This window comes from Rutilus rutilus (genome assembly GCF_951802725.1).
Source record: "Rutilus rutilus genome assembly, chromosome: 21".
NCBI classification, from domain to species: Eukaryota; Metazoa; Chordata; class Actinopteri; order Cypriniformes; family Leuciscidae; genus Rutilus; species Rutilus rutilus.
The window spans coordinates 29,791,912-29,807,394 of NC_140226.1; the positions used below are offsets into that span (position 1 = coordinate 29,791,912).

The window sequence follows — 15,483 nt, forward strand, 5'->3', positions numbered from 1 at the left end:
CACTGTAACGTACAGAATCAAGTACATTAGTGCTTTTAAAAAAATGGTGGCAACAGACACTGATGTTTAATAAAACAATAATCGAAAGAAAAGAAACAACGCAAAGGAATACTTCATCACAACTGTTTCAACTTAGCACACTAATCAAGAATATATTATAATAATAAACACATTATTACATTACTTCATGCTCAACATATCATTAGTCAGTGTACATTAAAATCATAAATTAAATTCATATTTGAATGTACATGAACTAAGACTACTGATCTGTTATGTTTTTTATGTATTTCTTAATGACGTCTTAAATTCCTTTGAACTTAAAATTCATGACTGATCAAAACAGTCAAAATTTATGAAAACAACATTATTTTTCAAACAAAGTAAATATATAAAAAATTTATATATCTATATCTATATATATATATGTCTGTTTGTAGATTATTTTTTTAGACCAAATATATATAGCCTATATATATATATATATATATATATATATATATATATATATATATATAAACATATAAACTTTAAACAAAGTTTAAAATCAGTAAAAAAAAAATATATATATATATATATATATAGGCCAGTAGATGGCGATATATATATATATATATATATATATATATATATATATATATATATATATATATATATATATATATATGTAACAATTAGCAAAATATGTAACAATTTAGTTTAAATGGTTAAATCTCATATTTTTTATTAAAAAATCTGAAAAAACTATGTGTATTTTGACTGTTTTAACACATATCCAAAGTTTAATTTTCATACTAAACCGTGGATTTTTAAAACAATGTTACGTACCTCTTCCGGGTCAAAACGGACCCGGATGCATTAGTTAATGAACATTTCTATAAAGTGTTTAGATTATTATTATTCAGATTCCAGTGAGCAAAATCCTGGAGGACAACACAGACAATATTTCCTTGCTCAAAAACATCTCCACATAAACTCCCTTGAAATTGGCCAACCGTGGATAATTGTGCTCCTTATTACAGTAAGCCCTGTTGTGGCTATGTAAATGGTAGCAAATTGCCTCCAGATGAGAGATTAAAGCCTACAGAGTGGATGACAGTCCCCCGAGTGCCACTGAAGGAAGGACAGATCCATTTTTCCTGATTGTGATTGCGCCTCGTCCCCTGGGCCATAACCAGGCCCGTACAGGAAAGAGCCAGGGTCCCGTCACCACAACAACTCATGCTACTAACTGAGACGTCTGGAAGCATATGTGTGTTGATGAATGCATGCATATTTCATGAGGGTTTCATAGTTTATCCATGTTTAGAAGTTTCTTCGTCCTATAGAATATTCAAGCTAACAAGCCTGAGATTCCCAGATGAAATATTTGCTACAGCTGAATTAATGCACTATATTAATTAATGTATTAAATCGTGTGATACTTGCATTGATACAAAGCACAATGGTGTTTTAAAAAGATGCCTAAAAAATTGCATTGTTAGTAATGTGGGCATAGAAAAACATTCCTGCATACAATATGAGAGTAGGGTTATGCATGTACTAAAAACGGTTAAAATAAATTCCTTTGCGTTCTTTTTTTACGTACAGAAGACAACGTCGTCAAACTGATCCCCGTTCTCAAGGACCTGTGGAAACGACTAAAAACGATGTATTATTTATGCCAGGCCAGTAGATGGCGATGTCACTTTGTTTTCAAAAGTTTGCATTTTGCATGGCCCCAAAATGTTGTTGTCGTGTAAATGAACGAAAAATGCATTAAAAAGTTTTCCGTTTTAGTTTAAATTGATGTCGTGTAAACGCCCCCTAAAATGTTAACCGGTTTATCTACATACAACAAAATGTACAAAAATATGAATGAGGTCACTGAATGTGTCACAACAATCTGTATTTTTTTTTTTTTTTTTTTGCAAGCTGAAATTTCCATATAAATTCCATATAAGAATAAGTGGAGCTATTTTTAGCTATTAATTTAAGCTGTTTAAACATACAACATTATATAAATGTAATCAAAATTTAAAACGACAAAATAAAATACTGTCACTATAATTATTATTAATGTAATTGACATTAATAATTGTTTGATTTAAGGGTTTTGTATTATTCTTCAAATAAATTGAAGATATATATATATATATATATATATATATATTTTTTTTTTTTTACCAAACTTAATTAAATTACCAATATAATTCATGGTCACATAACTTGTTATATTAAGCAATAAATAATCCAACTAGATGTACCGCATGGCGGTACAAAATATGACCGCCGCTCAGGCCTGCACTGGCTTTCCACAAAAATAAATGACGTGGAGCAATTTGGCTGTATTGCGTGTTTATGTATGTAAGTTGTATATTTTAAAAGACTGTCTGGAGTATTCCTGTGGATCATGGATAATTTAGAGTTTTGTAATTATTTGCTATTACTATTTAAGTTTTATATCAAAAGTCATTAGTTTAGACACTTAACATCCGTAATGTGAAAATGTCACATTCATAACAGTGGTTTTCCCTACATAATGTATTATAAAAATGAGTTTCAAAAACACACTTATTGTGTTCAAGCAAGTCTTTTTCAAGCTACATTGGTAACAACAAACAGCTTTTTAAACAAAAAACAAACAAAATTAAACTCATTCCCACTGTACCTAGTAGAACACTTAAGTAAATGTCCCATTGAAATTAATGGGATTTTATGGATTTAGGTGAAGAAAGTGTACACATAATACATTTTGGTCTGTACCATGAAGAGAAAACTGATTCAACTATATAAACTATATATTTTCTGAAAGCGTAGACTCTCAGGATGTGATCTAACATGGCATGAAACATGTCCCACCCACCTCATTAGTATACTGCCCAAGCATAACACATTGGGTATTGGTAAATCGGGTATATGGCTGATACCTAAAAAAAGTAGTAGTATGTGCATGTCTGTCTGTGTGTGTGAGTATGTGTGTGTGTTTGTGTATGTGTGTGTGTGTGTGTGTCTGTGCGTGGATGTATGCGTGCGTACATGTGTGTGCGCGTGTGTGTGTGTTTGTGTGTGTGTGTGTCTGTGCGTGTGGATGTCAGTGTGTGTGCATGCTTGCGTTTGTTTGTATTCCTGCATGTGTGTGTGTGACAGTATCATCCTAAACCAGCAACCCTTCGCTCAACAGCACCCCACAGGCCGATGAGTGTACAGTCACTAAATGTGCACATAAATGAATTTATTTTATACCCCCCCATGGATGAAATTCTACGAAACTTAGCATACCCCCAGAGGATGTCAAGTTAATCATACACATGAAATATGGTGCAGTTCTGAACATCTCCACTGAAGATAGGGGCGATTAAAGCAGAATAATATTGCATTTTAATTTTTTATGGGAAGGGGCGCAAATCACAAATGAGTGATTATGGGCTAGGTTGATGTGGGCCCTTAAGACCAACATACCATAAAAATGTCTTCATCCTCGGTGCCACGGTTCAGGTAGTTATTTAGGAAAAACTGCATTTTTGGGGTTTGGGGGGCCCAGCGCGGGGGGGGGGGGGGGAAACGAAATTTTTCCGTAAAAGTCTAGTGGGGCTACATGCCCACCAAATTTCATGTTCCCCGGTGTTTCGGTGTCCCTGGTATCGTTGACGAAAAATTCAGTAGATGACGAAAAAAAAACAAAAAAAAAACTTTGACAATCCCTATATGACCGCTTTCGCTAGCTATGCTAGCGGCGGTCATAATAATTAAGAAAAGGGAAGAAATTGTATGATATAAAGGCTCGAACACAAATATTATTTCTGTGAATTGTGTTTTCTTCCTCACCGATAGCATCTTAACTATGTGGCTATAAAAACATACAGTATAAACAATGATTCCTTGTGGCCATGATTCAGTTGGGTAGGGAAGCTTCAGGAAGGTGTTGCTGTGTGCATGTTGACTCACGCTCTCTTTTAGTTCTACTGACACACAAAGGTGATCCCTGAGGAGATGAGTGGACATGCTTTTGAACCAGGTGTAAAGGACAACAACGCTTGCACACAGTGTAGATGAAATACGATGCAAGAAATGCAATCTGTTCTGAATGTGCTGTCACGATAGAAACATTAAGGAAGGAGCATCAAATAATGTGCAGTGACGGCAGTGCTGGAAGGCTGAGCGGGATCAGTGGACCGTGTCGGCTCAGGTGTTCACTCTGCCAGCAAGTCCGTCAATGGAACTTGAATAAAAAGCTGCCAGTCGTGTTCTGGAGGCAGAGGAAGCCTGAGCAGACACAGATGGTCAGACTCAAGTATTATTTAGCTGGAAGTGTTGACGGAGAGGAAGCACCTGTGCGAGCCTCAGTGCTCATGAGTCAGGAAAACCCCACCAAATAAGTCGCTCCTGTCACTCTCTCAACTCTCATCCCTTATTATTTCTTTATTTATAGATTTATAGAAGTCTCATCCACTTTTATTTCTTCAGCCTTTATCTGTATGTTTGTATGGTATGTGTTGTCTGAGCCACATTCTCAGTCACCTTTTTGTGTCTGAGACAATTCTGCAGGATTTTTAAACTTCTGATCTTGACTTGGTGAGCAAAACCTTTTTTCCACAGTGATCGCATCATTACTCCAGTCTTCAGTGTCACATGATCCTTCAGAAATCATTCTGATATGCTGATTTGGTGCTCGAGAAACATTTATAATCACTGATATCGTCGTTGTTCTTCATAATATTTTTTGTGGAAACCAAGATACATTTTTCCAAGCTTTAGGTTTAAAAGAACAGCACTTATTTGAAACATAAATATTGAAAAAATATTGATAAATTAATTGAACTTGCTGTATTAATTTCTTTCCAAAATTAATTAGTAGTGTCTGTATACAGTGTATAATTAGTTTGTTTTTCATTTTATGGACCAAAACTTAATTAAATTACCAACATAATTCATGGTCACAGCACTGGTTATATTGAGTAATAAATAAATTACAATAATGATAAAAAAGAAGAAGTTGTATAATATAAAGGCTCCTATAAAGGAATTTTGTTTTATTCCTCGCCCATGTTATGCAACATTATATCTATATATAATATATAAAATGTAATACATTTATTTGTAAAATATTTGCAAATATTTAGATGAACTATGTCAACTATGTGATTATTTAATAGAAACTATTCTATGCATTACTATCCGTCTATCCGTTCTCTGTTGAGAATTGAGATCACCTAAAAGACATAAGTTAAATAAAAATGCATGACCTTCAATTTTTAAACTTTGGTTACTGCAATATTTCTTGAGTTCTCTAATTATGATGCTGCTTTTATCTGACAAATTAATCTGCATATTCCAGACAGATTGCTCATAACTTCCATTCCAGACTGTAACACTGCCCATTCATTTAGTCGTGATTCAAGAATCTGAAGCACATTTATGAATCTGCTCTCCACATGGAATTATTGGATCTGGGCAACATCACAAGTGCGCTTAGAGAGGGAACGTTGCCAACAACATCTTCTGACATAAGATCAGATGACCGAAATATCCAACAAAGCAGGAATGATCCTCACTTTTAAAAACAGACACAGGACATTCACTCTAACAGGAAGCTAGAATCTGAATTAACACAAAAGCCTCAAATATTCCAGCACCACTATCATGTCCAGAGGGACTGAGGTCTAAGGCAAACGTGAAGAACACCAGAACAAAACGTTACATGAAGGGAGAAAGACAATGTACATGATGCAGTGAGGAAGGAAATGAAAGCTGGCATGTCGTATGACACCCCCAAAAAAGAAAAATGTATTAACACTTGGAGGAAAGACTATGGAAGTGCACACTGCAGATGACACCGGAGACAGGAAGGTAAAAAAAAAAAGGACAGGACAGGAAAAGAAGAAAATAGATTGGCTGCAATAATAGCAATGAACGAATGAACCTGCACATTCGGTAAAGTAATTAATGAATATGAGGTATAACTGTGGATGCATTTATCATTATGACCCTGCGGTTTCGCACATCAGTCACACTCACAACAAGGCTAAATACTTCAGCGTATTTCCTAAACATTCAGGGACAACAAGAGGTTACAGACTTCTAAGAATCTGTAATTGCATATTTCTTAACTCTTTCCCCGCCACTGACTGACGTTTCCATCTGATCTAGGAGCTTTATACGGCTTTTTACAGTGGATGCCATTCAAAACACGGTAAGTCTATCCCTCACAGGATCACAGCCTCGCTTTCGTTTCAGTCGTGGCGCTGCTCTGAATAAGGTCTATTGACGGAATTTTCCAGCATTCCATGTTTTCACTGTTATACCATAGGGATGATGCGTATTACGCGTATTGCGTATTACGCATCTTCTGAAAGAGTGCAGAATCTCCATATCAAATCACAGGCGAAGAAGAAGCAGAACCAAGCAATAGAAGCAGTGCTTATGCACATATAAGCAAACGCAAACATTAAACAGAATATAAATCAAAACTGCCATGAAATGTTGAACCCAGGAAGGGTTAACGACTGTTGATTGACTCATCTACTCTGTTTTGATCATGTTCTGAATCTGATCCTGATGTAGACTTTGACGTTTTTTTTTCTTCTGAAACTTACCAACATTCAAGTGTTGATATATACAAAAGAATACATGAAGCTAGAATAAAATGTTTTTTGTTGTTCTTGTTCTTTTGAATGGCTCTTTTGATATATCGTATGTAGATATTCATGCAACAAAATATTCTGGGGGCCTTAAAAGTTTTGAGAAAATGATCAAAAATGCTGGCGCTCGCTGGAAACTTTAAAAAGAAATGCTGGCAGGGAAAGAGTTAATAAGTTGGTTTCAGAGCTTCTCAAACTTTTCAGGACCAACTTTGATTAAACCGGGGGTATGTCAAGGAAACATTTTTAGGCAAAATCCTGGCAAAATATGAGGACGTTCTAGAGCCAGTGAACATATTGCACTTAAAACAGGCCAATAAAAACAACAGCAATTTGTGTTGTGAATTGGGAGTAATTCCTTATTCTCTAATATCAGTGTTTTATTTCTAACATATCGTTCACATGTAAATGCTCACCAAAGCTGCATTTATTTGATCAAAGTTACAGTAAAAGTGATATTGTGTAATATAGCAATTTGAAAATCACTGGTTTCTATTTGAATGTGTTTCAAATGTAATTTATTCCTGATTTTTAAGCATCATTACTCCAGTCTTCAGTGTCACATGTCCTTTACAATGTCCTTCAATCATTAATATGCTGATTTGGTGATTAAGAATTCCATTTAAATCTGTTCACCTAATAAACCGATCATCTCTTCCGAAAATGTTGACAAAACCGCGCAATGCTTATGGATTCGTTTTACAATCTCTTTATGAACTTTTTGAAGCGTCAAAGTGGTAGGCCAATGGAAGGATATAAATCTCAGATTTCATTAAAAATATCTTTTGAAGTGTTTCGAAGATGAATGAAAGACTTACAGGTTTGGAAATACATGACGGTAAGTCAATAAAGGGTTAGTTCACCCAAAAATGAAAATTCTGTGAATAATTACTCACCCTCATGTTGTTCCTCACGGAACACAAATTAAGATATATTTGATTAAATCTGAGTGCTGGATCACTCCTCCATAGGCTTCTACGACATTATAACTTGCTGGCCCAGAAAATGTATTAAAGACATCGTTAATATAGTCCAAGTGACTCCAGTGGCTCAATCTTAAGTTTATCAAGTGACGAGAATACTTTTTGTGCGCAAAAACAAACAAAAATAACGACTTTATTCCACTTTTCATTTCCTTCTCTCTGGGCCTCGAGTCTTTTCACGTAGTGTTTAAGCATAGCGCGTCTGTGCACGTCACTACGTATGACACACATGACCAGCGTCGGCCAATAGTGAGCCTACGTGGTGACGTGCAACACAGACGCGCTACGCTTAAACACTACGTGAAAAGACTCAAGGCCCACAGAGAAGGAAATGAAAAGTGGAATAAAGTCGTTATTTTTTTTATTTTTTTTGCGCACAAAAAGTATTCTCGTCACTTTATAAACTTAAGATTGAGCCACTGGAGTCACTTGGACTATATTAACGATGTCTTTAATACATTTTCTGGGCCAGCAAGTTATAATGTCTTAGAAGCCTATGGAGGAGTGATCCAGCTCTCAGATTTAATCAAAAATATCTTAATTTGTGTTCCGAAGATGAACGAAGGTCTTACGGGGTTGGAACAACATGAGGGTGAGTAATTACTGACAGAATTTTCATTTTTGGGTGAACTAACCCTTTAATGATAAAATTTTCCTTTTTGGGTGAACTGTCCCTTTAAATATATACGGCGGCCGAGAGAGCTCAGTTTAAGAAAACACATGCAAACAGAAAAAACACCAGCAAATTAAGAAAAATCTTCTTTAGTTTGACAACACGTGTGCTGCAAATGCTCATAACACAACCAAATACAGAAACGTGCTGAAAAAAGCACAGACCACAGCGGAAATGTTTCAAGGGGATAAACCTGACTGGGACATGCTTATTGTTCGATGTCTATTTGTCAGTGGTGTTGTCGATGACCTGAATGGTGAGTTTTTTTGTTTATTTTAAAATCATTTGTACGTTGTGAGTATTAGCAGCACATTTCAGTATTTGGTTGCGTTGTGAGTATTTGCAGTGTTTTTCTCGGGTAACGTATAAATAGGTGAGGGCCCTTTAAACCTCAGCTTCCATTACAGACACATCATCATGGGTGACACGTAAGCTTATGCTGAAGACAGCATATACAACAATGACACATGGAAGAATTTCTCCCAGTGCCTGACTCAACATATTTCGGGAACACTCCGCCCGACACGAGAGGGCAGGAGAAGACATTTATAAATGGTCTTCACAACCACATGGCCAATATTTACTTTCTCATTCTGTTTGCTTTTCTCCAGAAATGGTTAACAGTGGCAGAGCAGATGAGACAGGCGGGACGGGCGAGACAGGCAGCACAAAGGAGACATCTCTCCCTAGAGAAGAAAAAAAAAAATGCATGGGAGGGAGCTCACATTATTCAGCACAGACTCTGTCCTAGTCCGTTGGGAATTATTGCATTTCATTCCACCCAGGGGCAAAAGGTAATCTGAATGCAGTGCACTGCACCAGTTAGCACTAGATGGCCAGTCTGCTAAGAAACAGGTTTAATAAAGATCCAGTATCAGCATCAAAATAGCTTCAACTAAAACTAAAAGGTGTTAAGCCCTTGGTCTTATCCAAACAGGACAGTGTCCTCGTGTGTGTGCATTGGTTAATTAACATTCACAAACTGAAAACTAATGCTTTATATTTATGCACTGGAAGAACACAGCTGGAATACCGGGATAACTAGACTTTTTTGGTGTATTGACCAATTTTTTCCATCAGCTAAGCTTGCACAATAAAACTATTTAAAGGTTATTTCATGCTCAATCCACTGAATTTAAAATATGCATTAAATTACATGCATTCAAGTTCTCTTTATGGAGCTTTTTCAGACTGTAATGTAGAGCATCTGTGCATTCTGGCACTAGTTATTGTCTCCAAATAATTGTTTAAAGTGAAAAAAACTGCTAAAATCAACAGCATTCGTTTGAGTGCCCACAAAAATGTTGGGTTCTGTAACAACCCAAGCGCTCAAGAGGGCCAGATGTAATATTGTGCAAGAATCCTAAGCCAGCTAACTTTAACTGATTTGTTCAGAAAAATTCTTGTCACAATATATCATTATTAACGATAACCGTGATAACCGTTTAAAAAAATTTAATATTATGGAAAAATAATGTTAATACTGTTTGATAATACTGGCTTGCATCCGAAGTCACATAATTCACTACTATAAGGGAGTCTCATAGTAGGCAAAAAACTGTATGTGAAAAGAGTAGTATGTTCGAATTCACAGTATTTATAAAAGATGAAAAGTACCCGAAGTGTGCATCCAATGGACAATTTACTATGCCATGATAAGGCCACAGGAGAGGATTTTTTGAATGGCAGTGAAACGCCACAACTGATGCTGGAAGGTCACATGACAATGACCACAATGTATGCAGTGCATGAATGTAGTACATCTGGCTTACATTCACATGGTATTACTAACTTTTTTTAATGGTCACAAAGTTATTACTTATTCAAAAGAAGTACCTACTCAAAGAGTATGGGTTTTTAAAGCCGCCATTGTAAATAATCCAGTGCTGGTAACTGGTTGACACTCCAACACAGTAGGTGGTAGTATTGCACCTTAGCACTGGTTTTTAGAGAAAAACATAGACTGTAAAAAAGATGGACAGCGTGTTCCCCCCACTGTAGAAAAATTAAGCCAAAATATCCCAGAAATTGTTGTTGCCTATTACGGCAGTCTCAACCACAAGCACAGCTGTCAATCATGACATTACACCCCATTTTTATAGAATCAAATAACTAACTAAAACCAAACTTACTGGAAAAATTAACCCTTGAACATACGTCTGTGTGACAAGAACTACCCAAAATGACAGAAACGATCTTTGGAAATAAATTATTTGAAGTATAATTGGATTTTTTAGTTTGGCCCGCGTCGCATTCGATTACATGGAGAGGTTGGGGTTTATGACCTATACTGCAGCCAGGGGGCGATCAAAATGCTTTGGCTTCACTTTTCAGGATTTTTTTTTTTTTATTATTTTTTATTGGTATTGAGATAATATTTTTATCAGGAATTCCTTTGGTTACGATACTCATGTAAAGAAAAATCTAATGTTGTGAGAGCCCATAAAAGAAAACAGCTTATGCCATTACCTGCTACAGTGCCCCATGTGGTAAGCCTGAATTTTAATTGCAGTATGACACATTATGTAATACAACAATGTATGAAATTAAACTTCTTTCAACTATTCTTTTCACATCATGCAGTCATCTCCCACCTATACTGAACTGATATATGCTGTGTATTTTAACCTCTGTCACACAAACACTAAAATTTCCCTTATAGGTTTTACTCAAGCTCAAAGAAACCATCTGTGAGATGATTATCCAACATTGGGAATGATACAGCAACTCCCTTCCTTATACAAGTGATCAAGTGAACAGAGAACAGGACATGAACACATTGTATAAAAGCAATGTGAATATCCATTCATTTGCAAAAACAACACAGTCAATGCCTTCAAGGAAGGTGGATCCTCTGGTGCTTTTCACATGGCAGTCAAAACTTGCCGATTTGTTTTTATTTCAGTGAAATTAATGTACTATATTTTATTTCGATAATGTTTTTAATTTAATATTTTGTATTTTTAGGGAATTATATGGTACTAAATTGTATTTATGCAGTTATAATCCATTTTTTCACTTTTTGAGCATTGACCTGAAAATTATCTTTCCAACCTAAACTGTCATAAATACTGAATGCTTCAGCAGCACAGACTTAAGTTTGGTCTCTTAAAGATAACACTTGGCAGATTATTGCTGAAGTGAAAAAAGTTTAAAAAAGTGAACTTATGTTTATTGTTATGAAAAAATGCAGAAAAATACTATTTTCAATTTTTATATGAAGTTTATATTTTCCAAAACATGTTTTACTCTAAAACTGCAAGAAAATCAAAGCCATAAATCTAAACAAGTTTTGTTTCAAATTTGAGGTTGATATATGAAAAAATGAGCTCTCAGTAAGATTTTGTTTGGGCGCAGTACCAAAAGTTTCCATTAGAAGAAATTTGTTTTCCAATCACTTCCAATTACTTCCAATTTGGTCGTTTCTGACCATGAAAAATACAAGTGTGATTATTTTTTCCAGGACCATTTAAGATTTTTGAATAATGTCCATGATTTTTGTGTGTGTGTGTGTGTGTTTGTATGTGTGTTTGTGTTCACATAGTAAGTGTCAAAACCTTTACCAAGTTTCGTACCATTCCGTTGAAGTACACAATTATATAAAAAACGACAAAACGAAACATTTTGTGGACAAAAATGACCGAAGAGCACCAGAGGGTTAAGGGCCAATAAAATGTAATTTCACAAGTTCATGCTTAGATATAATCAGAAAATATGCATATTAGGCGTGCTCTCCAGGGAGAGGGCTCCGAGCTCGGGAATTTGGCCCAAACCCAGAGTACTCTCCCCTTAATGCTTGGCTGGGATCGGAATAATCGAAAGTGAGGAGCTGGGGTGGAGGAGGTAAAAGAGGTACGGCTCTATAAGCCTACTCTCATGCTGATTGTTTCGATTATCTGAACGTGCTTTTCACGAACTTTGTTAATTAAACAACATGTGGTTTAACCATCAAGCTATCAACCATCAAAGTAGTAGCAAAATGCTATACAGCTTGAATAAATGGAAGTGTTCACATCTTAATTTTAAAAAAAGACGTCCATTCATTTAGAAGAAGTGCTAAATATTTTAGAAGTGCTTAACCTTCCCTTTAAAATAATCACCAGAAATAGTAACTGCAGGTGTTTCCCCAATGGTGAACGTCATTTCCCCAAGTATAACATGTTCCTGGATCAACGTCTTTGTTGATCCTGGAACAACATTCCAACCAACCAATCAGATTTAAGGGACAAGTTTACAGTTTATGTCACGATGATGCTCACAACCAGGGTTAGGAGTTTCTAGATCAGTATTATTCACCTATCATTTTAGATTTTTGGGATAAGTTATAAGTTTAGGGGTAGGACAAAAATTTTTACTAGAATGCTGTTCCAGGATCAACAAAATATGTTTATCCAGGAACATGTCTTACTTGGCAAAGTCACGGTGACTGTTTGGGAACTTCCTGTAACTCCTGATATAACGAAGTTTTGATGCAAGCACAAGAGAGAGGAACAAGAGAAGACAGACACACACCCACACCTGGTGCACGGCCAGTTGATATGAGAGACGGCATTAGTGTATTTGGGGAAAATGAATAGAGGTTTAAGTCATTTGTGAGGTCCGGAAGAAGTGTGTGGTTTTTGGTTTTACTACACCTGATAAACTTTGTTCTAACCTGCCACTAGCAGGATTAATATTGAATGACAAAAGAACATACACTTTTCACTCGTTTAATGTTTCTCACTGCTCATTTTAAGCTTCTGTAACTAGACAATCCTAGATTTGCAGCAAACATTCCCTTCTCTACTATTCTTTGACATGATGAACATGATATGAAAGATTGACATAAAGTTTAATAATCAGATGAAAGCTTCAGTTGTAGTAGGGATGTAGGCTATACAGCCATTTTAATCTGCTTTGACACAAAGAACTACTTGAGTACCGGTAATAAAAACTGTCAAGCATTAGGTTGAGGGCCTTCCAAATATGAAGTGTGGTGGTCTAACTAACAGTGTTTGGCTATTTGAACTACACACATGACTAACAGGTGCATAAGCCCATTTGTGTGTCTCCTCGAACACATTTGTTCAAAGCATGATGAGAAGGAAAAGATAAGAAAGTTGAGGTAGACTCTCCTGCCAACATTTCTCCTTACAGTCAGGACTTGAATTAGCCATCTCACATAACATGAGGTGCGATATTTTACCTTGAGATGTGGGACAATTATATTTTTATTCAACTTTGTGAAACTTGGCATTTCAAAGTGGATAGTTTTGAATGGATATACAGTATGTCATTTTTTTTTCTATCTTAGTAGTTAAAAGGGATAGTTCACCCAGAAATGAAAATTCAGTCATCATTTACTCGCCCTTATGTTGTTCCAAACCTGGATGAGTTTCTGTCTTCTGTTGAACTAAAAATAAGTTATTTTGAAGAATGTTGGTAAACCAGACAGTTTTTCCCTAAAATAATACTATGGAAGTCAGTGGTGCCCCACAACTGTTTGGTTACCAACATTCTTCATAATATCTTCTTTTGTGTTTAACAGAAGAAAGAAATTCATAAAGGTTTGGAACAACATGAAGGTAAGTATTTTTATTTTGGGGTGAACTATCCCTTTAAGAGCACATGCTAGTTCTGACGACATTATATTGCTCAATTAGTCTCTCATTATCTTTGACAACAATAGAAAGCATATACATATATTGTCTGACTGTTGATGATTGTGTCATCCATTCATCACTACTAAGTAAGGCGAGTCAGTGTGTCACACGCCTGTGGGTTAGTTAGAGAGGGTGATGCAGTTCGTCACGTTTCGTTTCATGACTCAACGCTTTCTCTTGCAGCACTTCAAAAAGGGATCAAGTTATAGAGGGTGTTATAAAAACAGTCGTCTGTGAGGCTTTACTGAGCGCCGTGTCAAAAGTAAACTAACTCATTCATTCAGTCAGTTTTTTCATGACTGTCAGCTGCCAGAGTGCACGTAGACACGTTCAAATCCTCCTCCTGACCTCTTTTTAATTCATTCATACTTTAGAAAGGAAGACTTATCAATTGAGTAGCCTATCTCTGTTCTGGACATGTAAGCTAACAGCAATACATTCACAGAGCGTTTAAACATAGTTTATATTCTCACACCCAATAAGGGCCATTCACACTGGACACGTTCTTATTCAGATACATAATATATTAATAGAACAAGTTTTTCTTTAACGTTTTACAGTTGAATTACTTTTAATTAGACATTGAGACCAACAATTAGAAGATGCTCATACTTTTCAAATCGCACGAACGCGTCTTGCGTGATACGCGGCAAATTAGAACGCTACGATCAAGCGGTCTCGCTCCATATATTAAAATAGCGTTCTTGTATAGTAGCGTGAGCCAATATGGTTTATAATTTATGCAGGTTAACTGTATATATATATATACATATATAGCCTATATGTTTAAAAAACGTATGCTCACCTGTGCAGGTAAAAGGTTCAACTGGACCGCAGCAACTATTTGTAACAGTGACGTCAAATAACTCATCTCGAATGCCAGGGCAAGTCTAGTCGTAGAAAAATCCAAACAGTAGTCCATCCAAATAGTAATGTCAAAACGGAAATTTCAACATATATTCCACAAACAGTTCTGGATGGGCAGCTCGTGTCTTCCTCGTGTGTGCTCAGCTTTCTCAAAGCGTCCAAATAAAATGTAACAATCCGGAAAATGCAATATTTTATCTTATCTTTTTGGTTTCATAAAAAAAATCTGTGGTGATACGTCACTTAATTGCATCCAATCTATATCGCCTCGGGTAGATGTACGCGAATGCCAGCGGTAAAATGTTTAAAATAACCCGTGTTTTTTTTTTATTAAAGTTGGCAGGTATTAATCGTCCTCACGCGCCACTTGAAATCCAGCATCTGTTTCCTAGTGCAAGATTCCTGCTCGCGCATTTCCCAAATATAGTGGCACACTTCCACATGAGCGCCCTGACTACCTTTCAACAAGTTGATCATTTAAATCTCCTCCTCCTCCTGAAGCCTTGCTCATATTCATACTGTCCTCCCACTGCCCTCCCCTCCATGGACTCACATCTCACACTTTATTTCACTTTCCAAATCAGTAACTCTATTATGTTTAGAGGCATATTCGACAAAAACTGCAAAACATACACTGAAAAAATGGTCCCCTGCAAATGTTATGTTAAGGAGCTATTTCTACCCGATCTAATCCTCAA

The 15,483-nt window shown here is 36.0% G+C and overlaps 1 protein-coding gene across 1 annotated transcript in view; it reads right to left on the reverse strand.

Annotated features, from left to right (window-relative positions):
• pgfb (placental growth factor b) overlaps nucleotides 1-15,274 on the reverse strand; it is a 29,405-nt gene extending 14,131 nt beyond the window's left edge. The window contains exon 1 of the mRNA XM_084392631.1: nucleotides 14,724-15,274. Within this exon, the coding sequence (XP_084248757.1) occupies nucleotides 14,724-14,840 (117 nt within the window). The 5' untranslated portion in view covers nucleotides 14,841-15,274. The remainder of the gene's footprint in view (nucleotides 1-14,723) is intronic.
• Nucleotides 15,275-15,483: the final 209 nt, after the last annotated feature.